Source organism: Trichogramma pretiosum, unplaced genomic scaffold, assembly GCF_000599845.2.
Source record: "Trichogramma pretiosum strain Unisexual culture from Peru unplaced genomic scaffold, Tpre_2.0 scaffold49, whole genome shotgun sequence".
Lineage (NCBI taxonomy): Eukaryota > Metazoa > Arthropoda > Insecta > Hymenoptera > Trichogrammatidae > Trichogramma > Trichogramma pretiosum.
In genome coordinates this window covers 994,485-1,020,705 of record NW_019640811.1, presented here as the reverse complement: position 1 = coordinate 1,020,705, position 26,221 = coordinate 994,485, and the positions used below count along the sequence as shown (strand labels likewise).

At 37.6% G+C, this 26,221-nt stretch overlaps 7 protein-coding genes across 11 annotated transcripts; 5 read left to right on the top strand and 2 right to left on the bottom strand.

Moving 5' to 3' along the window:
• The first annotated feature begins 5,179 nt into the window (after positions 1–5,179).
• On the top strand, positions 5,180–7,057 carry LOC106655847. The gene is made up of 3 exons (XM_014376427.1): positions 5,180–5,549; positions 5,624–5,729; positions 5,807–7,057. The coding sequence occupies exons 2-3, from the start codon at positions 5,625–5,627 to the stop codon at positions 7,004–7,006; spliced, it is 1,305 nt and encodes a 434-aa protein (XP_014231913.1). The 5' UTR covers positions 5,180–5,549; position 5,624; the 3' UTR covers positions 7,007–7,057.
• Positions 7,058–7,379: 322 nt separating this feature from the next.
• Positions 7,380–11,409, top strand: LOC106655869 (leucine-zipper-like transcriptional regulator 1). Its single transcript, XM_014376452.2, has 8 exons — positions 7,380–7,942; positions 8,029–8,337; positions 8,402–8,516; positions 8,592–8,758; positions 8,851–9,052; positions 9,127–10,269; positions 10,342–10,908; positions 10,992–11,409. Exons 1-7 carry the CDS (start codon positions 7,836–7,838, stop codon positions 10,753–10,755), a joined length of 2,457 nt encoding a protein of 818 aa, XP_014231938.1. The 5' UTR covers positions 7,380–7,835; the 3' UTR covers positions 10,756–10,908; positions 10,992–11,409.
• Positions 11,410–12,066: 657 nt separating this feature from the next.
• LOC106655871 (40S ribosomal protein S16-like) lies at positions 12,067–13,225 on the bottom strand. The gene is made up of 5 exons (XM_014376454.1): positions 13,115–13,225; positions 12,980–13,030; positions 12,728–12,859; positions 12,470–12,584; positions 12,067–12,256 (listed from the first exon to the last, which is right to left on the bottom strand). Exons 1-5 carry the CDS (start codon positions 13,124–13,126, stop codon positions 12,111–12,113), a joined length of 456 nt encoding a protein of 151 aa, XP_014231940.1. The 5' UTR covers positions 13,127–13,225; the 3' UTR covers positions 12,067–12,110.
• Positions 13,226–13,710: 485 nt separating this feature from the next.
• Positions 13,711–20,291, top strand: LOC106655803 (L-allo-threonine aldolase-like). Its single transcript, XM_014376360.2, has 3 exons — positions 13,711–13,789; positions 13,869–13,986; positions 19,248–20,291. Exons 1-3 carry the CDS (start codon positions 13,772–13,774, stop codon positions 20,267–20,269), a joined length of 1,158 nt encoding a protein of 385 aa, XP_014231846.1. The 5' UTR covers positions 13,711–13,771; the 3' UTR covers positions 20,270–20,291.
• Positions 20,268–22,441, bottom strand: LOC106655870 (nucleolar protein 56-like). The gene is made up of 4 exons (XM_014376453.2): positions 22,276–22,441; positions 21,408–21,970; positions 20,910–21,328; positions 20,268–20,829 (listed from the first exon to the last, which is right to left on the bottom strand). The coding sequence occupies exons 1-4, from the start codon at positions 22,276–22,278 to the stop codon at positions 20,372–20,374; spliced, it is 1,443 nt and encodes a 480-aa protein (XP_014231939.1). The 5' UTR covers positions 22,279–22,441; the 3' UTR covers positions 20,268–20,371.
• A 608-nt stretch (positions 22,442–23,049) lies between these two features.
• On the top strand, positions 23,050–24,329 carry LOC106655829 (40S ribosomal protein S15Aa-like). 2 transcript variants are annotated; one of them, XM_014376395.2, is made up of 4 exons: positions 23,050–23,115; positions 23,609–23,743; positions 23,894–24,059; positions 24,136–24,327. In XM_014376395.2, the coding sequence occupies exons 2-4, from the start codon at positions 23,611–23,613 to the stop codon at positions 24,227–24,229; spliced, it is 393 nt and encodes a 130-aa protein (XP_014231881.1). In that variant the 5' UTR covers positions 23,050–23,115; positions 23,609–23,610; the 3' UTR covers positions 24,230–24,327. The 2 variants fall into 2 exon arrangements, with proteins under 2 accessions (XP_014231881.1, XP_023316961.1); XM_023461193.1 differs by lacking the exon at positions 23,050–23,115 and adding an exon at positions 23,128–23,329 and having other exon boundaries at positions 24,136–24,329.
• Positions 24,330–24,810: 481 nt separating this feature from the next.
• On the top strand, positions 24,811–25,991 carry LOC106655845 (60S ribosomal protein L35a-like). Of its 4 annotated transcripts, none has more exons than XM_014376422.2 (4): positions 24,811–24,873; positions 25,335–25,561; positions 25,639–25,797; positions 25,920–25,991. In XM_014376422.2, the coding sequence occupies exons 2-4, from the start codon at positions 25,343–25,345 to the stop codon at positions 25,941–25,943; spliced, it is 402 nt and encodes a 133-aa protein (XP_014231908.1). In that variant the 5' UTR covers positions 24,811–24,873; positions 25,335–25,342; the 3' UTR covers positions 25,944–25,991. The 4 variants fall into 4 exon arrangements, with proteins under 4 accessions (XP_014231908.1, XP_014231907.1, XP_023317031.1 ...); XM_014376421.2 differs by having other exon boundaries at positions 24,840–24,897; XM_023461263.1 differs by lacking the exon at positions 24,811–24,873 and adding an exon at positions 25,047–25,198.
• The last annotated feature ends 230 nt before the right edge of the window (positions 25,992–26,221 follow it).

The window sequence follows — 26,221 nt, the reverse complement described above, 5'->3', positions numbered from 1 at the left end:
TATAAAGTTCATTATTGATTAACCCTTCAGTCATATAGTTGAAATTCTATAGGTTTCTATCAAGAACAGTTTATTGTATTAAAGCAAAAATATAATTTTATTAATTGACACTTGCTGAAATGAAGAAAATGTTCTCTGTTCAGTCAATTAAAAATCTCTTGCCTCGTTTATTCTAACTAAATTATCATAGATCAAGAAACATGTTTGTTTTTACATATTTTACAGTCCCAGTTACTCAGTACATTTGTGAACATACACAAGCTCATAAAACTTGATAGTTTTACATTTTAAAAATGTGATCTTTTTTTATTAACGAACGTGTATAGCAAATAAATAGTGGTAATAATTCATGGTAAAAAAGCCATTTTGATTCGAAGCAATCAAAATTAAAAAATGCTTAAGCTGCAAGTTCTCCTAAAGATAATGGAAATAATCAAAAAATTGCCATTTCCAAACAATTTTTTTTGTAAAATAAAAAATATTGTTAGGTTCCTTGAAAAATTTTATACCAAGATGTTATTATTATTTTTTAGTCTGGTACATGTTATGAAGATTGAAAATCGTTAAAAAATTGAAAAATAGTAATACTTAGGTATTTTTCAATGAGTATAGAAATCCCCAAAACAATCCCTTTATTTTTTCATTAAAAACCACAAAAAGTATCGATTTATTTTTTCATATCGTTTGTAGTTTTTTAGTTATGCCGTCGATGCGCATCAGATCCGAAATTGGTGAGAGTTAGTTGCAACCAAACGTCTCTGTAGGCGTGTACCTCAGCTTTCTCTTTTTCGACCATGTGCATGTCCAAACTTAACGCGACTTGCTTTACATCAAATGAAACATAGCTATAGTTTCGAGCACGTGTTCTTTAGGCTCTATAAAATAGATACCGTAGCACATGTTTCGTCTCAGTACACGCTACGACTCCGCAGTATAAGCATAAGCAGAGCAAGATCCCATCAGACAGCGAGTGACTAAAAGTGAACAAAAATTAATTATTTAAAACTATAGACTTTTGTGCATCGAGTGTGAGTGCGCGGGAATATTCCGATACAATGGTTTTCATTAAGGAACGCTCAAGCTTCGACAAATTAAAGAGTTTACGAAGGAATGTCGATTGGGCGATTAAAAAACAGCGGGTTAAACTTCTCAGACAATTTTATCGCTTAATCGGCAATTGGGAGGGCCCACTTCCAAACCTTCTGGACATTTTTCGACCCGAAGAAATTGAAGATCTTCTCTCGGATTTCATAAAATATCCGGATACGTATTATGATGGAGAGATTAAATACGATTTCATCGAGTTCGTTGTACGCACCGGCTACAAGGACGAGCCCAAAGTTGGTGAAGATGGAAAGCCATTGTTGCAACGAACCACTGCACTGCATCGGGCGGCTACAAACTGCCGTTTTTCCGCTCCTATGGTTCGTCTGCTTTTCAATATCTTCAACAGATTCGACGAGAATTACATCGGCGATCTCGGCGTCTCACATTTCATGTTTGCCTGTATACATGGTTGTGTCGAAGCCGTCGAGAAATTCCTAGAGCTCGGCCAGGATCCCAATTGTCACGAGGGAGAATCAGGCCGGTCGCCGCTATTCATGGCTATGAGCAACGGAAGCAAGGACGTAGCACGAATATTGCTAAAAAACGGCGCCAATCCGAACTTAATCAGCAGTGACACAGCGATGACACCCTTGCACCGTTTAAGCTTAAGACACGAGGGTAACAATTTGCTGGATGAAAGCATTTGGAATGACCGTGTTGACTTGGTGGAGATGATATTTGAGGAGTGCGATGACAAATATAAGCCGGTGAACGTCGATGCCCGGAGTGAATTTGGTGACACAGCATTGCACTTGGCTCTGGACCAAGGCATGAGAAAGATAGCCGAAGAGCTGCTGAGAAGAGGCGCCGATCCAAATGTAGCCGACTCAGACGGATCGACAGCTTTGCACATCATTAGCACAAAAAAAGACGGCGAAGTTTGGGCAAAGATGCTGTTCCAAGTATGCGACGAAGTCAATCGGATAGTGCAGGTCGACGCCCGAGACAATGAGGGTCATACGCCGCTGCAATTGGAATTTTAAGCCAGATGTGATCGATGTACTCGTAGATCGTGGTGCTGATTTGTCGAGCTTCGTTTTTCCTACCGAGAGTTACTTCGGCAAGAGATTTCAAATTCGCAGGAACGATCATGAATCGAAATTGAGGCTGGCATCTGGTGCTTTGGCGGTCGTTGCAAGTCTTGATAAAAAAGGATACGAATTGGATCGTAGCGACGCTCTAATAATTATGAAATTTTTCGCTAATTACGGATTGCTCAAAAAACCGACGAACCTCAACAATTGCTGGTACGATGGCGAGAAATTCACGAGTGGAGCAAAAAGAACCACGATAACTCCGAGTCTGTCGCTCTACGACCTTATCAAGTTGCGACCCCAAGAGGCGGCGAGACGACTCACATTTAAGGATTATTTAGAGTTTGCGCGGACAAAGAAGTTGACGAAATTCCCCGTTAAATATCGCGAGGCTTGCGCTTCCCATCTGTGCGAGATGATGTCGAGAAGATTTTTCCTGGGCTGGACAATGGATCCTTTCATGAAACTTATACACTACCGATTGCCGCTTCTTTGCTGCGATATGGTTCTCGAAGAACTGAGGAACGAGGATTTATACAGAATTTGTTTGGCAGATGGAGGCCAAAGCTCGAGATGTCAATAATGTTTAGATTTATTTCATGTTGTATATTTTCTGTTATTTAAATAAAGAAATTCAAAAAAATGTTTTATAATTTTTCAATTTTTAACAACGCCGTCATTTCAAAAAAGACCTTCATTGTTTATATATTAATTACAATTACGAATAACTTCGTTCATGATGTAATATCAATGTAGTATCAGCTTGGGCCTTAAAAAATAGATGAATTTTTAAATAAAGACTTCAATACTACTGTTATTTTACGATATTTAAAAATTACAATACTCGCATTAAAAACAACGCAAATTGTCCAAAATATTCAAAACTTAAATGTATTGAAAACTACACCAAGTGTGTTGCGAGAATTACTCGCACATACGAACTCTTTTTTGTAGGCATGCAATATATAGTAAGTGGTGGGGATTGCGTCTCGCTTGCTGGCGTCCCGACGTTTAAGTCCGAGAGTTCAAGTGTAATTAATAAAAAAAAATTGACGTATCACGGTCATTTTTCAACCGATTGAGACGATTTTTTTTTAATTTGAGGTGTCGTCAAAAAATATGACGAATGGCCTCGTTTGTTTTTACTTTCATCGCGCCTTTTTCTGATTGTTAATAACTATTTTCAATTGTTTTAATTATTTCGATTATTGTTATCATTTCAACTAATATTTAACAAAAAACGAGTTGAAATCGTTATAAACCTGCCTGAATGTTGTTAACACAATCATATCCACGTGGGTTTTATTTTTTTATTAACAATCAATTAAATCAAGTTGAAATTGTTATTAACAATCAGAAAAAGGCGCGATGAAAGTAAAAACAAACGATGCCATTCGTTATATTTTTTGACGGCACCTCAAATTAAAAAAAAATCGTCTCAATCGGTTGAAAAATGACCGAGATACGTCAATTTTTTTTTCTTAATTACATTTGAACTCTCGCGGGACGCCAGCGAGCGAGATGCAATCCCCACCACTTGACAACGTAGAAATTGCGGCTTTAACTTTGTACGGTTTTTTTATTGTTAAGATTTCGAGAAATCAAAATCATCAATATTTCATAGTAAAATATAAGTATTTAAGAATGTAGCCCCGTTGGTTTGATTCATTAATTGTTCATAACGACGAAGCAATGATTAAAAAAAAACCTATTTTAGTTAAAAAAGCACTTAGGCAAGTTTTTGTTTTTTTTTTAAAATCTGCGTTTCAATGTCAGCTATTGAACAAAACAAACATTTTCCGGCTAACTGTTACAATTGAGTCTCTGGGTCTATTTGTTTATAACTTAAAAAGTACCACAATTTCATCGCATTGTTTAACGTATGTTTTTTTGATTTTCCGTCTAAAACTTTTTACTACGTATAAGTACAAGTCTCAAACTTTCATTTGCGCATCGAACGGACTCGCTATTGTTGCTAAAAATCGAGATATAGCCTAGGTCGGAGGGAGTGTTTTTATAAACAAATGACTGTTTCTCGAAAACAAAAAGTTCAATTTCAACTTTTAAAAGTTCATTTTTTTTTGTCGCAAAAAGACCTACATTTTGAGGTAATGTAAGTTACGATTGAACTGAAATTGTTTATAATAAATGCAATTGAAAAAATGGCCATTATAGAGGGTTTTTTTGCATTTTTAATCGATCGTGGTCGAGCTCAAATTAAAGGTCTAATTAATAGCTACAACTTTTATTTGAATTTTTTTTGGATTGCTATTCATGGAAAAGCTACAGAGGCGAAAATGTGAGTTTTCCACCCTTCTAATCATCCCCCTACCCCAACCGCTGCTTAAAAAGTTACGTAGCTAAGGGTGCTTGTTGTACTCATCGAGACCAACAAATCCCATATGGTCCGGTGCTGGCACTAATTTTGTCAGAAATAACATTGAGTGAGTCTAATTTGACTGGACTAGTAGTTCAAAAATTATCACCAGATGGAGTATGGCGGAATTTTCGTAAACCCAAAGAGAAAAAGTAAAGTTTTGGTATTAAGTACAAGAAGCTGCTGAACAGCTGTTACCGACGCTTGCTGATCGGACCATGCGTATGAATCACCCATTTCATAATCCTACAAATATATCATGATGGATTATGCAGTGTCTAACACATATGAATTTCTTAAAATCAAAGTAAATACCTATAAAATTAAATATTATATGAAAAAATAAAACGTCAAAAAATTACATTGGTTTTTAAAGTCCTGAATTATAATTCTCAATCAAAGATGATTGTTGCAATTTCAATGAATTTATTAATATCTAATGAAAGGTAGAGAAATTCAAGGATTACTGGAAATTTCATAATGATCCAGTTAAGAAAAAGTACTTCATTATCTTACTTGTATCTTCGTGCAGAAAATTTTTGCTTTATAATGCAATCGCGAATTATTCATTGTTAACTTGTAGATGATAAACCGTCCTGTTTCTTTCAAAAAAATTGCGCGTCAAAATCTTCAGTGCAAGCGTCATCTATCTACAACTTGAAACATCGAAAAACCACTTTTATAAAATCTTCTTCGCTGCCGGTTAATTTTAGGTCTTTCTTGGGAGTAAAACATTTCAAACTTGCAAGGGAAAAATTCGGTGGTAAAATTCCTCTCGATAAAAACCCCGCTGATCTCATCATTCGCATCGAATTTTTGCCAATTTTGTTTATAGCCATTCAGCGTTTTGTTTGTGTTTGAGGTTACACCTATGAGGGGCACATGTGCCGGTAGTACCATTCTCGACGCATTATCCTGTTCTACTGTTTCGTGGCACGTGTGCAATTTGTTACATTTTTTTGTGAACAATTTTATTTGTTAAGGCTGCGCAACAAGTGCATCGGAGCACATCAACAATTTGAATGGCAAGAGTATGAACAAACGAGAGAGAACTGTGCAAGTGTAAGGAATTTACGATTAATAAGAAAATCATTTGATCTTACAGGATGCAGGAATTTTGTCCTGTTTGTATGAAAAATGGCATCCAGACACAAATCAAGTGTTATCAAAAGGATCTTGAAGAGGCCATCTTTATGTGCCCTACTGTAGAGGTATACTATCGTAATCAATTTTAGAAACTAATATTCCTTATTATATTCATTGTTTTTTATTATGTTTTTGTTCACAGTGTCCATGGCCATTTGAATTTCAAGATCCAATTAAAATTAAGCGTCCAATTTTGCCAATTGGCAATAGAAACTGGGATGAAATTCCACAAAGGTATTTGAAAAAGAACAAAACTTTTCAAAAAGATGTTTTGGATTTTACATTATGTACAACACCGCAGATACCAAGCTCCAAACATGACATCAATGGTGTACAAAATACAGATATTATAGCTGTTCCTGAAGTTCTGGATGGTATGACCCAATCTGTTCTTGTAGATTGCGGTGGTGAAAAGAAACCGTTTGAGTTTACAATCAATTGTACTAACTCATTTGATGACTTTAATCAAACCAGTATTAATGATGTACTTCCTGAATTACAACAGTCAATTTTTTCTAATTCTGTAAGTGAAGACCTACCAGTTAAGTATGAAAATTCTAAATGTCCTGTTAAGAATGAAGGTACTGTATCTAATGTAAGTAGTGAGAAGTCTAGTGTTTCCCAAAATTATATTCAACCTGTTGTAATTCAAAAAAAAGCACCTAGAATTATTCAGAATAAATGTCTTTCGACCAATTTGTGTGTAAAAAAGGTAATTGCAAAGAATGGACCAATCCTTGTGCAAAATAAGGAAAATTCTACTAATAATAGAATCAAACAGCAATCGAAATTAAGAGTAAAACCATCTTCTTCAAGTTTTTCTGCGCCAATAACAAAATTCAATTTTGATGAGTTCAAGTCTATGAAAAAGCAGAAAATAGAGACCACGAAAAAGAAAGAAACGGAGTCTACAAAAAACAAGGAAATTGTCCAGGCAATTGGTTGCGACTTTAATGACAATAAACTACATCAAAATAAAGACGACCCTCTGCCACAAGCTGTTAATGTTCAAAAAATTAGTCAAGATACAATTGTAAATAATACTAGTGGAAATGAAGGAAAAGACGCGTTATTCCAGCTTGATGCCAAAATTAATGAATTGAATGATAGTGTGCAAACAAATGAATCAAACAAATTTGATTTTAACGGTATCAATTTCGACGACTTGCTCAATGGTGACAATTCTAATTGTAAGAATGAGAGTCAAAAAATGTTAAATTTAGAAAATAATTGTACAGATATTAATGTTAATTGTAATGTTTTTAGTCTTAATGAGACTAGTACCGAAACTAACCAAATGGAACTTGATTTAGAATCTTTCTTATCTTCAATTACTTTCTAGTCAATAGCTAATGAAAAAACGAAAATAAAAACAGTCTCTGCTCAAAATCAACTCTCGTCTAATAATTAATTTATAGTGCAACTTTTCATTCATCAATTTTCTTTTGCAGCTCCGAGCTACTGTCAAAATTTAGTTGGCGTAAGTAACCAGATTACAAACTATATAGTTGGCCAAACAAAACTCCTACAGTTTGACTGTTTTTACACTCAAAAGTATATCTATATTACGAATCCATCTGATCGACTTTTCAGCCAGTTTTCGAGTCTCGCGCGCGCGCCTGCGTCGTAACCTACCACTACTATCTTCATTCCATCCTCCGCCGACTGTCATCCTGTCGTCTGCAATCGCAGTACAATTGCAGTAGATAGTAGTAGTAGTAGTAGTACGACGTTGTTTTGCTGCTGCTAGCCTGTGCTGCAATCAGCCGCAGAGCAGCATGACGAGATACGTCCACCCCCGCGCGCGCGCGCTCGCCTGGCGCAGTTGCCGAGACCCACGCGCGAAATTATAATGAATGAGACGCCCTGTTGATACGTGCTATATCGTGCACATGAATGATCGATCCCACACAGGCGCGCTGCGCGGTACTGCAAAACACAGGCTAGTCCGTGTGTATATAGGATAGGAGTCATCTGCCAGTAGTGCGCGCTCGTTCGTCGTCGTGTGTGCAAAAAGCTCAGTGTATCTCGAGTGCAATTGCTCGTGCATCGACTCCTATACATAACGTGGATGTGTCAACGAACGTACGATATGTCTCGTTAATTGATCTCTGTATACACGGAGAGGATTATAGCAGAGAAAAAGGAAGAGAGATCGACGCAACGTCGCAATGGATAACGTAGCTGCCACAGAGTGTCTTACTTTGGACTTTGGCCCCTTCGAGACGGTTCATCGATGGCAGCGAATGCCCGAGTGCGATGAATTCGTTGGCGCTAGGTAATTTAGCTACCTCCTCATTTTATGCATAGATTTTTTAATCAACGGAGATTCGATCGACATAATTTTGCATAACAATCTTGCAGGCGTAGCAAGCACACAGTTGTGGCATACAAGGATGCGATCTACGTCTTCGGGGGAGACAATGGGAAGCAAATGCTGAACGACTTGTTGCGATTCGACGTGAAAGAGAAGTCGTGGGGAAGAGCGTTCTCCACCGGTGGTCCTCCAGCTCCAAGATATCATCACTCCGCCGTGGTCAATGGATCTTCCATGTTTGTCTTCGGTGGATACACCGGAGACATTCACTCCAATTCAAATTTAACAAATAAGAATGATCTGTTCGAGTATCGCTTTCAAACTGGACAGTGGCTCGAATGGAAATTCACTGGAAAGTAAGCATATACAATGTATTATTATAAAAAGCATCTATCAATGATTTGTGTAAATGATTTACAGAACACCAGTGGCAAGATCGGCTCACGGAGCAGTAGTTTATGATAACAAATTGTGGATTTTTGCTGGATACGATGGTAATGCTCGCTTGAATGACATGTGGACAATATCTCTACTGGTACGTACAAATTAGTCCCATATAATTTGTATCATGCGACACATTGAATTACATCAATTTTTGTATTGTCTGTAGCCAGGAGAACCAAAAACTTGGGAAATGGTTGATCAATCCGGAGATTGTCCACCGACATGTTGCAATTTTCCAGTAGCAGTCGCCAGAGAGTCCATGTTTGTGTTCAGTGGCCAAAGTGGTGCTAAAATAACCAACAGTCTCTTCCAATTTCACTTCAGAGAAAAGAAGTACGTTTTGCCAATCATTTATATAGATAAAGATATTTCTTAAAAAAAAAAAACCAACAAAAATCTGTATCCCTACAATTTCTGTCCCGCAGATGGACGCGCATCTCCACGGAGCACATCCTGCGACGCGCGCCACCGCCACCTGCTCGCAGATACGGCCACACGATGGTGAGCTTCGACAGGCACCTCTACGTATTCGGCGGTACGGCGGACTCGACCCTGCCCAACGATCTGCACTGCTACGACCTCGATACTCAGACCTGGCACGTGATCGCTCCGTCGACCGATAGCGAAGTAAGACCCCAATCGCATATCGACAGATGTAAAAGCCATAAAGACAAAACAAAAGATTTGTTACCCTCCCGCAGATACCCTCGGGTCGGCTGTTTCACGCGGCGGCCGTGATCGGCGACGCGATGTTCATCTTCGGCGGCACCGTCGACAACAACGTGCGCTCCGGCGAGACGTATCGCTTCCAGTTCTCCGCCTATCCCAAGTGCACCCTTCACGACGACTTCGGCCGGCTGCTCAACTCGCGACTGTTCTGCGACGTCGAGTTCGTCGTGGGCGGCAGCAGCAGCAGCAGCAGTAGTAGCAGCAGCAGCGACAAGGAGCAGCAGCACAAGGAGGAGACCAAGATACCGGCCCACATCGCCATGGTCGCGGCCCGATCCAAGTTTCTCCGGCAGCGAATCAGTCGGGCGATCGAGCGCAGAAAGGAGCGACTCGAGGAGCTCCACGGCACCGCCGATCTGCCCGCCAAGGAGGTGCCGATGTTGCAGGTGAGGCTGCAGGACGCCGTGCCCGAGGCCTTCGAGATGGTGCTGAACTACATCTACACGGATCGCATCGACCCGACCAAGAAGATCGAGGACCCGCTGAGCAATCGCATAGTCCTGCTGATGATGGACGTCTATCGGCTGGCGGTGCAGTTCAACATGCGCCGACTGGAGCAGCTGTGCGTGCACTACCTCGAGGCCACCATCAGCCACGCCAACGTGCTGGAGGCGCTGCGCAACGCCGACTGCCTCAAGCAGCAGCTGGCCTTCATCAAGGAGCTCTGTCTGGGCTTCGTGGTGCGCGACGGCAATTACAATCAGATCGTGATGAGCAGCGAGTTCGAGTCGCTCGATCGGCCGCTCATGGTCGAGATCATCAGGCGCAAGCAGAGCGCCTCGGCGTCCTCGGGCAGCAGCAGCACCGGTGGTGGCAACGGTGGTGCTGGTGGTGTTGGTGGCGGCGGTGGCACGAGCAGTAGCGGCGGCGGCGGCGGCATCGGCAACAAGCACCACCACCACTACCAGCAGCTCAACAATTACGAGCGCGACACGGGCACGACCCTCGAGCAGGACATGGAGCACTTTTTGAACAGCATCGGCCGGGAGTTCTGCGACATCACGCTGATGCTGGACAAGGAGCCGATACCGGCCCACAAGGCCGTGCTCACGGCCCGCTGCAGCTACTTCGAGGGTCTGTTCCGCTCGTTCATGCCGCCCAACAATACCGTCAACGTGAGCCTGTTTACAATTCGCCTCTTTATAGCAACGAGCCCGGAATACATAAAAAAAATGTAATTATTGCAGATACAGATCGGCGAGATGATACCGTCGGCCGCGTCGTTCCGCTCGCTGCTGCGCTACATCTACTACGCGGACGTGTCGATGCCGCCGGAGGACTCGCTCTACCTCTTCACCGTGCCCGTCTTCTACGGCTTCACCAACAATCGGCTGCAGGCCTTCTGCAAGCAGAATCTCGAGATGAACGTCACCATCGAGAACGTCATACAGATACTCGAGGCCGCGGACAAGATGCAGGCGCACGACATCAAGAACTACGCGCTCAGCCTCATTGTGCATCACATCGGCAAGGTGGTGCGACTGCCACGTCTCAAGCAGCTGGATCGCGGACTGCTGCTCGACATCCTCGAGGCCGTGGCGGACGAGCGCGCCGAGGCGAGGACCTGCCAGGACATGACCAGCGGTGGCGCGGATTGCTGACGTTGCTCCTTTTGCCAGCCGCCAAGGACATCGACGACGACGACGAGGAAGATGAGTGAGCAGCAACAGCAGCAGCAACGGTACAGGCAGCGTCAGAGCTATCAGCAGAGGCAGCAGCGCGATTGGCGCGTCTCGACGACATCGACTTTTCACGTTAGTCGATCGATCGGCTTTCATTTGATGTACGACGACGATTCGTGATGACGATTAATAATACTCGTTCTCTCCTTTCGCAGGATCTGTGTCGCTTGAATTTCACCATGATCGGCCGGACGATACTCTTCATCGGCGACTGCTATCTGGAGCGGGCGGCGCCGATCACCAAGTGCTTCTCGACCACCCAGCAGCAAGCCGAGTTCATGGCCGATATATCCAGCAACAACAACAATAATAATAACAAAGATAACAACGAAAACAATGGCTCCGCAGCCGGTAAGCACTCGTTGAGCTCCTCCGATCGTCGAAGCGATGGCGGCGGCGCTCATCAACCCAGCGTTTTGCGACGCACCCTCTACGGTTTGCCCGACTTGAAGATCAAAAAGTTATTTTTGTGATCGTTGCACGGCTAGAGAGAGCTGTGGCTCTTGTGTATTTGTTTCTTTTTTTTTTTGTGAACTAAACCAAAAATGAGTACTGGGCGTTTATTGAACTGTAAAGACGACGACTTTTTGTTTTGTGTAAAAAGCATAGAGAAAGTTGAGATTTATTTAAATGCATTTTTTCCTGATCAATCAAATGATATTTAACTGCACCTTTATGAGTAAAGATTAAGTGAATAGATTTATTTAAACGTTGAAATGATAATCAAATATTGAACTAACGAATAAAAAGAACACCATGTGATTTCCTCTTAAAGCGTAAATGATACAAATACAATTATTGTAAAAATTTATGATTTTATTATAGTTATGTTTATTTCATCGGGAGAATCTGAGATAAATGATTGTTACTTTTTATACAGATTTTAGATTGCTTGAATTTGTATAGATATTTATTGAAAACTAACGTTGAGGAAAATGAATTGAGCTTCTCGTAGCCTAATCATAGGAATAAAATTATTTATTCATGTTAAAACTGTAAACTGCAAAAAACTAGAAACTCAATGAAATGTTATGTCCACAAATTGTGCATTTATAGATTGTATGTATAAAAACTGAAATCTAGATATATAAATAAATTTATTTAATGAAAGCTATTGTACTCTTCTCAGTACTTCACCAGACCATTAAATTAAAATTTTTTTCATACTCCAATAGAGATGCCAGATTAACAAAGTATTTTACACAATGGGAAAAAATGAATAACTAATTCTTTTATTTTTTACTCATTTTTATTTGAATGTAACCAAAAATAAATTAACGGTAAGATTTTTGGTAACGGGCACGAGCACCGGGACCACCAAACTTCTTAGGTTCACACCTTCTAGGATCAGCAACCAAGAGAGTCCTATCGTACTGAATAAGGATATCTTTGATTTCCTTCTTGCTTGCCTCATCAACAACTGAAAATAAAGTTGTAAATATTTATTAATACTTGGTTTTTAAATGAATTAAGTGAAAATATTATTTTTATTGTGAATACTTTTAAAAATATAAATAAATAAACATTGAAACTAATTGAAGTATCTAATATATTAACACGTCTCAATTTCTATTTGTAATTTTATAGTAAATATTAATAAAAATAATCCTAAATGATAAAATGAACAACTTACATTTCTGATAGAAGGCAACTACAGCCTTGGCAATTGCTTGTCTGATGGCATAGATTTGAGCAATGTGACCACCACCGTTAACTCGAACACGAATGTCGAGATTGGCGAACCTTTCCTATAAAATAAAATAATATATTGAAATAAATGAATTATCATAATTCATTGTTTTAAAAACAATTGAGTCTACTCATTCACAGCCAGTAATTAGAGTTTAACACAATTTCAGTAAATAAAATTATATGTGAAAGTAAACTGTACCTTGCCGAGCAGGAGGATGGGCTCTTGCAATTTGTATTGCAGCATGCGGGGCTCAACGAGCTCCAAAGGGCGACCGTTCACCTTCATGAGTCCATTGCCCTTTTTGCAGTATGCTACTGCAGTGGCGGTTTTCTAAAGACGTCAAACAAAAATAATAACATGAAATTTTGCTTACAGGTCGACGGCGACGAAGAATGCAATTTATAACAAAAAAAAGATGGGTTAATTTGTAGCGTGTATTCATTGACGTACCTTGCGGCCGAAGACCTGGACCGATTGGATCGGGTTGCGCTTCGTTTTCGGCTAAACAAAAATAAAAATCGTTAATTCATCTATGAACAATAATTAAATGAGTGAATAAAATAAAAAAATTCCCCAAAAACATACCTTCGTGTTCATGGTGCAAGTGTGTTCTCTACAACGGCGAGTATAGAAAAGAAAGGTTATGATGGCGTCCACGCGGAGTCGTGGCGAGCGAGATCAGAAGCAGAAACTAGGGTCTCGTTTTGACTCGCGCAATAACGGTCATGTCACGCGCACGAACAGCGCGCACGAGTTTCATAGTTTCGAAAATTTCAAAAAAATAAAGTATAATATTTTTCTACGGTCTGCGGGTCATTACAGAAAAATCGTTCGGACTTTTCGCTTGCAAATCTAGCAGAATTGAAACCAAAATTTTACTTACATTTTATTGGAATGTAATCGTAAATCTAGTTGTGAAAATGATTATTTAAGAAATTTACAATTGCCATCAGTAAAAATAAAAAAGAAAACACTTGTGTTTGTGTCGATAAATATGTTTTACAGTCGTTTACTTTTTCATTGATAAAAAAAATACTCGGATGTATCTTATTAATTGCAGGCTCTAGATGCACTCGATGCAATTTTTTTTTTGTTATCTTCCCGAACGCCGAGCGTATCTCGCGCAAACGAGCCAACAATTGATAATCAATAATTACACACAGCTCCGAATGAAAGTTTCTTGTACACAGCGAACGCCCGCAGAACTGCACGATCGGGACGACGACGACGACTCGCTTCGAAATGTCGGGAAAAAATGTCGTACGTATACACACCGGGATTGATTTAATTAAAGCACTCTTTTTCAATTTTTTGTAATAATAGTATTCGATAATTACAGCCGAGGATCGTCGACTTGAGAAGCGACACGATCTCGAAACCGTCGGCTTCGATGAAGCGAGCCATGGTCGAGGCCGAGCTCGGCGACGACGCCTATCGCGAGGATCCCACTGTCATTGGTATATGAAATAAATATATACATTCTCTTGTTAATATTTAAAAAATTTCCATAGAGAATTTAGAGTGCTTTGAAAAGTTGAATCAAGTTTTAATTCAATTACGTTTTAAATATTTTTTTTTTTTTTTTTTTGAAATCTATAAACTTTATTAATGCGGAGCTTTTGGGTATTGTTTCTTATATCGGCCGTATTTTGTGAAAATGCCGTGAAGAAAAAAATTTCATGAAAAAAATACTCTTGTTTGAGATGTGTTTTTATTTACGAACACCGACGAATATATTAAACTACAATGAACAAATTTTTATGGGACTTTAGACACATTTTGTCGACTGTATTTCTCAAATACTTTTTTGACTGGTACCCGTTCTTGAGCAATTTATGAAAAAAGTTAATACTTTCATTTTGTACGAATGAGTTTTTCTGAACAATTTTTAAAAGAGGTAGTTTTTGGGGTGAATTGATCCGCGTTAAAAAAAATAGGGATTATTTTTTGAATACGTCTTATGCATCTTATAGTTTAGTCTGATTCACAGGTAGCAGTTAAAAAACGCATTAAAAGATTTTGTACAAGATTTTATATGTAAAATTTCATGCACGATAACGGCAATAAATTTTATTCCATCACGATTTTATTTCTCAAATTTTATATGATATTTTATCGACAAAAAAAAAGGTGCCGTTGGTGAATTTTTTCCAACAATTTATGACAAATATCGTTCTAAATCTTTTTGGGTTTAATCAACCCCCAACACCACGAGTTGATCGGAGGGGGTCACATCGTTCTTTAGTACTCATGTTTTCGAATTTCAGCTAAATAAATGGTGCATCAACAATGCTATAAATGTATACGTATCATGCGCATGCTTCTAACGTCATCGATGCTCTTTACGAAGATTGACTCTTCTATATGGATCATATTATACAAGAGTTGATGTGATGAGAATCTCTTAAAAACTCCGAATTTTGTCGCAAAAAAAGATCAAAGTTAAAGAATGCAAAAAATTACTACTATTCAAAATAAAAATCAAACACGATCAAACTTTGAACTAATTTTTTTATTAGTGAAGCTATGATGCAATCATCACGCAATCAGTTTATCAATTGTATTTTACAGAGGAATTCATATTACGATTGTAAAACAATAAGTTTACACGCGTTTCTCTTGACTTGTTATGGATAAAAAGAATTAGTAAAATAATGACGCCCACGTCTTCGTACTTTTTTTTAAGTCTTCGCTTGTAAAGCAAATATTCATTATATTAAATCTTGGTTCTTCAATTTTTTAATGATTACGTCGCTGCACAGATCTGGCAACTGGTAGTGGCGCGTCAGCTCCAGGTGAGGTTCCAATGCCCAACGTCGGAAAAATTGTCTCGCTATTATCTCGGAAAGTTGCGCTACACACTCCTGACTTTGTCTTTTGTATCACCAAAAATTATTGTTTTTATAGTCAAAACTAATGAAATCGCATATGTTCTTATACGTAAGTACCTTCTCAACCTCTTTGGGTGATAAGTGAATCAAATCGTAGAACGACAGACTAGGAATAAACATAATTTTTTTGGACAATCTCACGTACTTTTCTCTGTCACGCAAACATTCATCAAGATCCACTGTCTTTTTGAAAAATTCGTTCTTATAAAAAAGGTATCGCTTCGGTTAAATTCATATCCTCTTTTCTCTAGACTTTCGACGATGGTCAGTGCATCAGACACCAGAAAAAGATACAAACTAAAATCTAGCCACCTATAATTGTTATTCATTTCCCATCGCTCGATTTCGGTTGGTATTTTTAATGTTTTGTGGTCACTTAAAAAAAAACCACTGCCAATTTGTTGACAAAGGGCTTCCGCCTGTTATGTGAGTAACAAATTGATAGCTCATCGCGTGCCGGATGAAAGGTAAAAACTAAATTGCAGCGTGAAGAACCACAGTATTAAGCTTAATTATTCGCAATCATAAGAATCAAATATAAGCAGTGTTGATTTGATGAAATTGAATTTTTCTTTTAGATGTAAGAAATCAATTTATAAAAAAAACGAGCTCAAATTTTATAAAATTCCGGTGTATCACAACGAGATAACTTTGTTTAATTTAAATTTTTTATTTTCTACTTTTACATAGAAGCATACAATGATCTAAAAGTTGCCACGTACGAAATCGCTCCTTTTATTATCTGTAAAAATAGATTTTGCTTGTTAGGGTTTTCAATGTAGCAAAAAATTAATCATCGTCTTACACTGCTGCAAGTGTTAAAATTCAATTCGATCGTGGGACCAGCTGTCAATACGAGAGGTTTTATTGCTTTTGCCATTGTCAGCATCAACATCAGACGAGCTTTTATCGGATAATTATACCAGTTAGCCCAATAACTGTGTGAAAATGATACAAATTACTTGTAGTATGAAGTGCTTGCGAACCTTTAATATTTACCAATGAAGGAAAAAGTCACAGCTGGCATTACTCATCAATTGACTTGGAATACATAATACAATGACAATAAGCAGAGTGGCATTAAATGCAGCAAACATTCTTCCAGCTTCCGTCAAGTCCAAATTTTGTAGTGAAATTACCATCTGAATTTGTATAAAAGTGAGTTTGTTGAGATTATCTTCGACATTTCTTCGAATACTTACCCATGTTCCAGTTAAAACGAGAATTAATGCGTTTGATATTATCATTCCAAATCCCACAGGTTTTAGCAAGGAACGAAAAACTTCAAAAAGTCTAAAATTCGTGTATATAAAGTTTTGCATTAATTATTGACCCAAAAACTATTGTTCATCAGTTAACCCATACAAATCTTCCAAATGGAGTTTCGATTTGATTTAGTGAACTTTAGAATATTGAATCGTTTAAAAAACAAATTTACTTGTGTAAAAAATAACTCACTCGATACAATTTTGATGTCGACGAATTATGGTCTTGAGTTTTTTACAAACCAAGTGGTTTTTAGTTTCATCAAGCTTTAAAATTGCCTGGTCGATTTCATTGTCTATTTCATTGAAGTAATAACTAAATTTCATAATAAGCAATTCGAGTTAAATCAAATACAGAAGAAAATTTCTGAGAGGTGAAAAAATAATTCATAAGTTTTTACGCACTGTAAACATTTAAGTTGTCCAACAATAACACTTGCGAACAGACATTGATGAAAAAAGAAAGTTCCCACAATTGTGGCGTGGAAAACAAGCAGCAAAAGCTGCATGACTATAATGTAAAAATAGTATTCATCCTCGTCGAGAAAAAATTCGATCTTCAATGGTACAATTTTATCGTATGTACGATTATCTGGAAACAGCCACGAAAAAATTATAGAGCTGGCTACTGGAGATATTACGTAGCTTGCGCACATTATTAGGAAGCCAACTGGAAACCAAACAAACGAAATTTCTCGAGCTTACTATTGTCATTGTTTTCGAAAAAAATTTACTTATTACCCGCTTGAATAGTACACAACCATAAAGCCTTTTTAATTATTTTGCGAAGTATATTTTTCCCTGCCGAATCACTGCTTTCAAACAGTCTGAAAACTATTGACATGCACATACTGATCTAAATTAATGGTTTATTAAGTGATTATCTCTATGAAATGAAGGAGCGAAATATTGTATTTAAGAAAAAAATTAGCTTACATAGTTGAATTTTAAAATGATAAAAGTGTAACCGTGAAATATTGTTAAGTACAATAAAATCTGCATAATACATTCAATGATACTGTTAAGGTCAACGATGGGCTCTTGATATTCTTCAATTAACTTCACGACCTAAGTACATTAAAAACGATCTATAAGTTTATATAGTTCTAATATTAAAAACAAATCTATCAGTTTATGATAAATAGTTTTATCTGGGAAAATAATTTTTCTTGCTGCGGGGGACGATTTTATTCAATTATTCAGTGAATCTTTTTCATTATAAATACTTACCGAACCAATCACCAGAGCTAATAAATATAGCATGATAAAAAAGCTGCCTACAGATTTAGTGCGCGAAGTTTGGGCAGGCCAAATAAAGGTGCATTTTGAAGTGAGTACAAACAAAGGAAATTGAGAAGTTACGAAGAGATCCATACATTTTCGGGCTTCCTCGTCGATTTTCGCGATATCCGAATGAACCATGTCGTTGAAGTATACTTTTTACATTGACGGACCATATTTTTGTTATGTACGAATACGTCGGTGTACGTTTAAACATAACTAAATTATACACGATTGCAGCAAACAATGACAGAACACGTTTTTACAACAAAGAACTTTCTAGAATTGAATATTGTATTTAGAACAATGAAGTATAAAAATGTACTCAATGATAAAAATTTTATTAATGGAAAAAAAATTATCGATCGTTCCATTAACCGCGAGGTGGTACGTTCACTGTTACGCGACTTTCATTCGCAGACTATACATTTTTATTAAGGGGTAACACCTACACCTAAGATTTTTTTAAATCCTAAAATTCGGAAACTTTTCGCGGAGGCAATGATAAATCATTCAACTTCGGACTTCGAGAATAAATAATAAATGTCTTGAAGTATTCAAAAATATTTTATTTATTGATTTTCATTACGAAACTGCGGAGACATCGCAAATTTACAAAAAAGCGAATTTTTTCACTGGCGGTATCTTTTCTCGGTTCCGAAAAATGAACAAAAATAAAAATATTCTCTTAAAGTTAAATGCTTTTTCTGTCGAAATACGTATAGGATTTTAGCTCAAAAGTGAAAATTATGAAAATAGCAGCTTTCCATAAAAAAGTGCTCTTTTTATAAATAACCACTAATATAAACTAACTTTACTTTTATCATTGATGAACTAATTATGAATCTTTAATTGAAGCTAATAAAAGTAGGGTGCGCAGCAACAACATGGCATTCCGAGTGGAAGCAAAAGTACAACTTTACATTTCGTGTCTAAAACTTTTATAAGATTCGGTGAATCTTTACGTTTTTGGTCTGTACGAAAAAAATTGAATAGAACAAAAAAGTCTTGAGTTTTGTCGAGGAAAGCGCACACATTTTTCTGTACTGCAGGTACATCCTTGTATTACATAAATTTCGAAATTATCAATGTAAACGAAGCTAAAATAAATATTTGTAATTGAAGATATGATGAATACGGAAATATATTTATATCGATAATATGATCATTATAGAAAAATGAGAATTATATTTTTATCATACATTTCAATTATATCGAAATTTTCAATTCAACGCAATTATAATAATACGAAAAATGTTCCATCTCTCTCTCGATCCGCAGCGCTGGAGAACAAGGCGGCCGAGCTGACCGGCAAGGAGGCCGCGATCTTCCTGACCTCCGGCACGATGGGCAATCTCATCGCCGTGATGAATCACTGCGAGGCGCGCGGCTGCGAGGCCTACTGCGGCGACGAGTCGCACATGGCGCGCTACGAGCAGGCCGCCGCCGCCCAGATAGCCTCGGTCCAGCTCTGCGGCCTGGCCAACGATCCGCGCGACGGCAGCTTCGACCTCGGCCAGCTGGAGCGACGCTGGCTGCGTCCGCGCGACTGCGGCGTCGACGAGCCGCGCTCGAGGCTGGTCTGCGTCGAGAACACGATGCGGGGCCGCGTGGTGCCGCAGGCCTGGATCGCCCGACTGGCGGAGCTCGCCCGTCGCCGCGGGGATCTCAGACTGCACCTCGACGGGGCGCGACTCTGGAACGCGGCCGTGGCCTCGGGTCGGCCCGTGCACGAGCTCTGCCGCGACTTCGACTCGGTCACCTTCTGCCTGAGCAAGGGCCTCGGCTGTCCGGTGGGCGCGCTGCTCTGCGGCAGCCGGGAATTCGTCGAGCGCGCCCGGAGACGTCGCAAGGCCCTGGGCGGCGCCTGGCGACAGGCCGGCGTGCTCGCCGCCGCGGGTCTGGTCGCCCTCAGGGAGATCGTTCCACTGCTCAAGGACGATCACGCGCGAGCTCGGAGAATCGCCGAGGCCATCGTAGCTCGCGGCTCCAGGCTGTTCAGCGTCGACCTGGCCGGCTGCCAGACGAACTGGGTGCTGGTGAGGATCGCGGACTCGGACCGGGTGACGCCGGAACTGTTCGTGGCTAGATTGGGGATGATCAGGGTGGGGACGGACGGGGACGAAACAATTGTCAAAGCATCGATAGTGAGCGAGGATACTGTAAGATTGTTGCTTTATTACGAGATTGATGACGAAATGACTGCAGCAGCGATACAGAAAATCACCCTGGTTATTGAAGAATTGGACGCTTGCGACAATGACGTCGCACTTGCGAAATTCTCCAAATTGGTGCTCGCTTGAGATTATCTTACAATTTGCATAAAACATTTACTTAAGAGCTATCTTAAATGCTAGAATTACACCCGACTAATTACAATGATTAATTAATTTATAACGTACTAATTACACATTTTTTTTTGATTTCTTCTTTTTAGGCTGAACATTTTCCACCTCTTCTTGTGCTTCGGGCTCAACAGACTCTGCTTCAACTTCTTCGATGGTCCTCTTTTTGTTCTTCTTCTTCTTTTTCTTTTCTTTCTCTTCCTTCTCTGGTACCCTGCTAGCAGCTTCCTCAATAGCTTCTTGCATCACGTCAATATTTTTCTTAGGGATGTCTCCTGTTTCGTAAAATTTCAATCTGTCTTCAACTTGCTGACGCAATTTATCTCCAAAAACATTTACTGGGTTTTCGGAGAAACAATCAATTCTGGATGCTATCGAGCATTTATTGGCCAAATATCTCGAAATGCGACCCTTATTTTTTGTGCCAGCACGTCCAATGAATGTTGAGTGGAAAAGAAGACCATACTTTGGAGTATTTCCACGAGTCTTCAGAGCTCTGAACAAAGCTTTCTCGGCACCTGTTGAAATTAAAGTAAAGAGTTAAATAAATTGCTTGTAAGCTAGGAGGTGTTCAATAAATGCATAGAAAAAAAATTACCAAGAATTTGTACAGTTGATGCTGGGTACTTCGCCAGATTTGTCAAAGAGCCAGCATGGGCAATCAGTCTAGCTCCTACTTGATCACCAATCAATGTGGCCAAGTTTGGTGCTACACCAGTCATTTTTGATTTAAGATATTCAGCGATCTCTTTCCTATATTCAGCAAGATCAATGACACGATTAGCAAACATATCAATGTTAATGAGATCAATGGGGCTAATATCCATGCCCATGGATGATTTTGAAGCATCAATTATGGCTTTAGCTTTTCCTGTATCCATAATAATCTCTTCTAAAGCTTCTAATTTTTCTTCAGTCAACTCTTTTCGGTTTTTAAGAAGCTGGACTACTTTGGCATACATTAAATTGTCTGGAACAATTTTAACCAACTCTGGGAAATGGTAACCATACCATTCTCTAAAATCAAAATGTCATAGTCAATTAGTATACATTTAAATATAGTGATAATAGAATATAATTCATTTCAAATTTTTACCTGATGCGCATACTGAAAGTGTTGACATCCTTATCTAATTGATCGAGTAAAGCAATACTCTGGATAATCATGTTATCAACACGATGAACATTGAACTTAACTTTGGCTCTAGAATAACTGTGTCCTAGACCAAGCTGAGCAACACCAGCACTCTTAGCTGTAAAACCTTTAACCAAGTTGGGAAAATGCGTACGGATGCCTCGAATAATTTCTGGAATAGCACCAGTGTGGTCGCACTTAATCTTAAGAGCTTCTGTGATGCTGGCACCAAGTTTTGGTTCTGCAACACCTAAGACAGCTTTCTTTTTCTTAGTTATGTTTGTGTCCAAGAATAATTGTAAATCTTCGGGTACTACTCCTTCTGACACGCTGTTGATATTTTCAAGAGCAGTCACAGCTGTTTTGAAAGGTGAAAAACTGATCAATTTCACAATCTGGTTGAATCGAGATACATCCGTAACTGAGGCTTCAACTTGAGGCAACAGCACTCCAACTTCTTCGAATTCCCGCACGGAAAACAAACCGTACCCAGCGGCATGTTCGTAGAGAACATAGAGCTTAGACTGTAAATAAGATACTTTATTAGAATAATGAAAAGCGAGAAAAAGCGTAATTATCTGATATGTGACATGCTGTACGGGTGCAATTAAATTATATAGAATTATGCGACAACGAAAATTTGTCATAAAAATATTGATTGATCAAACAATAAAAATTATATTAATTGAATCATTTTTTAAACGACCTCGTGCATTCTTTATCATAGGTTATGTGTATATCACGTTCCGTCACCAAACATTGCACCAAAGCACCGATTGCACCATCGCAGAATGAACAAAATTACAAATGAATTGAAAAAAAAACTTACCATTTTGATAACACTAAAATATCAACTGTCGAACAATAAAAACAATTTGTAAAATTATACCGCCGGCAAGTAGCCGGGCAACGAGTATATAGGCACACGCGGCGTAACCACTGTAAAAATCGAGGCGAGTAAAAGTACACGTGCGGCGCGGCGCTGCACTTGGGCCTATCTTGGATCATGCAAATGACGCGGTGAGTTCGACGGAGTCGGTCAGTTCGCGCATCAGCGGAACACGTCAAAAGCTAGAGCTTTTTGGGCGTGAAATTCGAACTTGCTTCGATCTAAATTTGTAAATTTAGTCATCTTGAATTCGTAATTAGTTAATTACCTATTTTGCTTGAACAATATTGTAATTATTTATCATCGATACGCTTAACATTATTATGGTTCTATTGTTATTTATATATATGACCTAGGTATAAACACTTATAGATAAAAGAAAAACGATACCTTAACTTTGTAAAGGTGTATAAAATTTCGAATGAAACTGTATAATATCAAGAAACTTATGTTTTTCATTTATTTAGCGGTGGAAGTTGATTAAACAATATAACAAAAATTGGATGAAGTATCGAGTCCAAGAATCAAACAACTATGATATGTTTATGATTTTTCTATAAAAATTTAAAAATGAGATTTGCATTATATTATTATTTAAAAAAGGATTATTAATTTAATAACATGAAAATTTGCTATCAGCAAGCAGTGGCTAGAATTCATTCGAAGTTATAATTATCTTGAATGAAAAATCGTAAAATTCTGTTACGGAGCTGTCTGCTCTTCTTGTTTTCGATCGCTTTGAATGCGTGTTAGTTAGGTGACGAATAACATAAATCACAGGTAATCGTTGAAATCGACATTGCTTCAATAAAATTTACTGTTCATAATTGAAGTGTTATTTGCTAGTTTAACGTTAGCCATGGAATTTTCCATTTTCAGTCACGTTTGACTTCTTTTTTATTAAATAATTCTTTAATCATAACCTCAACTTGAGTGGCGGCGCGACAAATCAAAAATTTTTTTGATTAAATTAATGTAAATATTTGTGAAAATTGTGAGTTAAAGGGGTTTGTTTTAAAACAAATTTTGAAAAATGAATTTTGAGGGTTGCTTTTTACTTTTGAAGGCGTGAACCTGATTTTTCATGTGATGAAATTGTCACTTTCTGCTAGGGGAGTTCAAGATGTCATCTGTATTATTATTATTAAAAAAGCATGCTCTTTCATAAACAGGCAATTCATTAGCGTAGCTAATTCAAGTTCTAATAATTAGATATATCAACATATAAGGATAATTATTTATTGCTTTTATTTTTGTTTGATTTTAAAACTAGCAATGGTGCGTATGAATGTACTCGCTGATGCTCTCAAAAGCATCAACAATGCAGAGAAACGAGGAAAACGACAAGTTTTGCTCAGGCCTAATAGTAAAGTCATCGTTAAGTTTTTAACGGTGATGATGAAACATGGTGAGTGATTAAAAATCATTTTTGCAAATATTCATTGATGCTAATCAAAATTATTTACATAAAAAGCTTTATCAATTTAATCCTTATAGTTTGACTTCAAGTAACGACACAAAGAATAAATAAAAATAACTAATTCATTAATTTTAATAGGATACATTGGAGAATTTGAAATCGTTGATGACCATAGGAGTGGAAAGGTTGTTGTTAATCTCACAGGTCGTCTGAACAAATGTGGTGTTATCTCGCCTAGATTTGATGTACCAATCACTCACATTGAGAAGTGGACAAACAATCTTCTGCCATCCAGACAATTTGGGTAAATTATATTATGCAGAATAATAATAAAAATACTAAAACTATTTTTTTTCTTACCAATGTAATTATAATTTCAGTTATGTAGTGTTAACCACAAGTGGTGGAATCATGGATCACGAGGAAGCCAGAAGAAAACATCTTGGAGGCAAAATCTTAGGATTTTTCTTTTAAGTTAATTTTATAATTATTACAAAATGAGTTTTGACATTGCGATGTTATAAAAAACATGAATAAATGTCAGACTTTAAAAATCAAATGTTTTTCTTTGTTTAATACAAACATAATAACCCTGTGTTGATGTAACACAATTCAATCAGTATTATATTCTAACTTCAAAATATAATGTCCAAAAATAATTAAAACACGAAATGATGAATAGTTTTTTGTTTTTCCTATAATTTTGTGTCTAAAAAATTCATCTACAATTGATATTCAGTTCTGATGTCCAAATCAGTTGTTTAAAATCAAATATTTTAGTTCTCAACAAAAAATATTTTTAATTTCAAACACAATCAGACATTTTTTCCTACATAATAATTAAAAACAAATTTATTAAAATCTTTTTTCCATGATTTATTTGTAAACATAACAGCAAATAGTAGTTGATATTTTTGCAGGATTATTCCTTATAAATCCTTTTTTGCCAACTAAATAATAGGATATTATTTTACGAAAAACCATTTGAAGATGGTCAGAAAAAAGTTTTCAGCCTCGATGATCTGCTTGACCGATAATCGCGATTTAAGGCAGTTTCTGTACACACCACCAGGTTACGGCTCACAGAGTATTTTGACAATTTTTTGTTTCTACCCAAGGTACGTGGCGGTCCGATAAGTAATGTACGATCTGTTTTTTTTTTATTTTTAATAAAAATTTACCCTTTTTTGGGATATAGTTGTTAAGATTACACTTTCAATGAACTATAAATGAGTGCATAGATTGTTACTTTTCAATGGCTTACATGACATATGAGAGGTGGTTGTGAGCAGTACATGTGGTTTTTTGCTCTATTGTGTATTATTCTTAAATTAAAACGAATGAAATAGAGTGAAACATTATGTTAACGTGCTGCTAAATAAATTATGTGTACTAAATTCGTTGATATATTAGTTCATAATGTTGCACACGTATAATTGACAAGTAATGACGCCTCACTTAACCTTTTTTAGTTTTCTTGAATCTGTGCCAAGCTGCAAAATATATCTCATTGTTGGTTTACAAACATTATTGATTGTTTTGATTCATGATCATTAAGTATTTTTTCATTATTTTACAGAAATTACAATGGAAACTAAAGTAGAAAGTTCAACAGTTGCAAAGAAGTCTCTGCAAAAGAGGCCCATGAAGAGGCATGGTCGTCTTTATGCAAAAGCTGTATTCACAGGGTACAAGAGAGGACTTCGTAATCAACATGAAAATACAGCTCTCTTGAAATTGGAAGGAGCACGATCAAAGGAAGACAGTGATTTCTACGTTGGCAAGAAATGCGTTTATGTCTACAAAGTACGTATGCCTTTCATTTGCTTCTTTAAATAAACATTTTCAGAAACACTATTTAACACTCTGATTATCAATGATAGGCCAAAAACAGGACTTCAGTTCCTAACAAAGCTGGAACAAAAACCAAAGTCAGGGCTATCTGGGGAAAGGTTACTCGACCCCATGGTACCAGTGGTGCTGTCAGAGCCAAATTCAACACAAATCTGCCAGCAAAAGCAATGGGACATCGTATTAGAATTGTAAGTTTATTTAAAATTATTGAATATATTGCTGAAATGTAGTTTGTATAGCAGTAAATAGTTTATACTGAATCTTTCTACTTGCAAAATAAATTCTAAAAAATGTTTTTCATTTTTTACAGATGCTGTACCCAAGCAGAGTCTAATAATAATAAAAAATTTTAATAGTATGAAAAATATTTGTTCTCATTTTTGAAATCCTTATTTTTTATAATATATTTAAAAAAAAAAAAAAGAAAAAAATTGTAATGCACAGAGTGTATTATAAATTATATTATAAATTATTGATATAAATTGTATTATAAATTATTGATTCTATGAAAAATATCACTTGAACTTGTTGACATGAATGATACAATAAAATAGAAAAACAACTCGAAGGTAATGAGAATATAACAGAATCGAATGGAGTAATAATCATGTT

Excerpts from the sequence above, each read along its gene's own strand:
- LOC106655847 (XM_014376427.1), top strand. The coding sequence starts at position 5,625 with ATGCAGGAATTTTGTCCTGTTTGTATGAAAAATGGCATCCAGACACAA. Across the intron at positions 5,730-5,806 it reads TTATGTGCCCTACTGTAGAG|TGTCCATGGCCATTTGAATT; the intron begins GTATACTATCGT and ends TTTTGTTCACAG.
- LOC106655869 (XM_014376452.2), top strand. The coding sequence starts at position 7,836 with ATGGATAACGTAGCTGCCACAGAGTGTCTTACTTTGGACTTTGGCCCC. Across the intron at positions 7,943-8,028 it reads GATGAATTCGTTGGCGCTAG|GCGTAGCAAGCACACAGTTG; the intron begins GTAATTTAGCTA and ends ACAATCTTGCAG. Across the intron at positions 8,517-8,591 it reads TGTGGACAATATCTCTACTG|CCAGGAGAACCAAAAACTTG; the intron begins GTACGTACAAAT and ends TATTGTCTGTAG.
- LOC106655871 (XM_014376454.1), bottom strand. Across the intron at positions 12,585-12,727 it reads CCATCCTCCTGCTCGGCAAG|GAAAGGTTCGCCAATCTCGA; the intron begins GTACAGTTTACT and ends TTTATTTTATAG. Across the intron at positions 12,257-12,469 it reads AGTTGCCTTCTATCAGAAAT|TTGTTGATGAGGCAAGCAAG; the intron begins GTAAGTTGTTCA and ends CTTTATTTTCAG.
- LOC106655803 (XM_014376360.2), top strand. Across the intron at positions 13,987-19,247 it reads CGAGGATCCCACTGTCATTG|CGCTGGAGAACAAGGCGGCC; the intron begins GTATATGAAATA and ends CTCGATCCGCAG.
- LOC106655870 (XM_014376453.2), bottom strand. Across the intron at positions 21,329-21,407 it reads ACTTTCAGTATGCGCATCAG|AGAATGGTATGGTTACCATT; the intron begins GTAAAAATTTGA and ends TTTTGATTTTAG. Across the intron at positions 20,830-20,909 it reads ATCAACTGTACAAATTCTTG|GTGCCGAGAAAGCTTTGTTC; the intron begins GTAATTTTTTTT and ends TAATTTCAACAG.
- LOC106655829 (XM_023461193.1), top strand. The coding sequence starts at position 23,611 with ATGGTGCGTATGAATGTACTCGCTGATGCTCTCAAAAGCATCAACAAT. Across the intron at positions 23,744-23,893 it reads AACGGTGATGATGAAACATG|GATACATTGGAGAATTTGAA; the intron begins GTGAGTGATTAA and ends TAATTTTAATAG. Across the intron at positions 24,060-24,135 it reads CTGCCATCCAGACAATTTGG|TTATGTAGTGTTAACCACAA; the intron begins GTAAATTATATT and ends TTATAATTTCAG.
- LOC106655845 (XM_014376422.2), top strand. The coding sequence starts at position 25,343 with ATGGAAACTAAAGTAGAAAGTTCAACAGTTGCAAAGAAGTCTCTGCAA. Across the intron at positions 25,562-25,638 it reads AATGCGTTTATGTCTACAAA|GCCAAAAACAGGACTTCAGT; the intron begins GTACGTATGCCT and ends TATCAATGATAG. Across the intron at positions 25,798-25,919 it reads TGGGACATCGTATTAGAATT|ATGCTGTACCCAAGCAGAGT; the intron begins GTAAGTTTATTT and ends CATTTTTTACAG.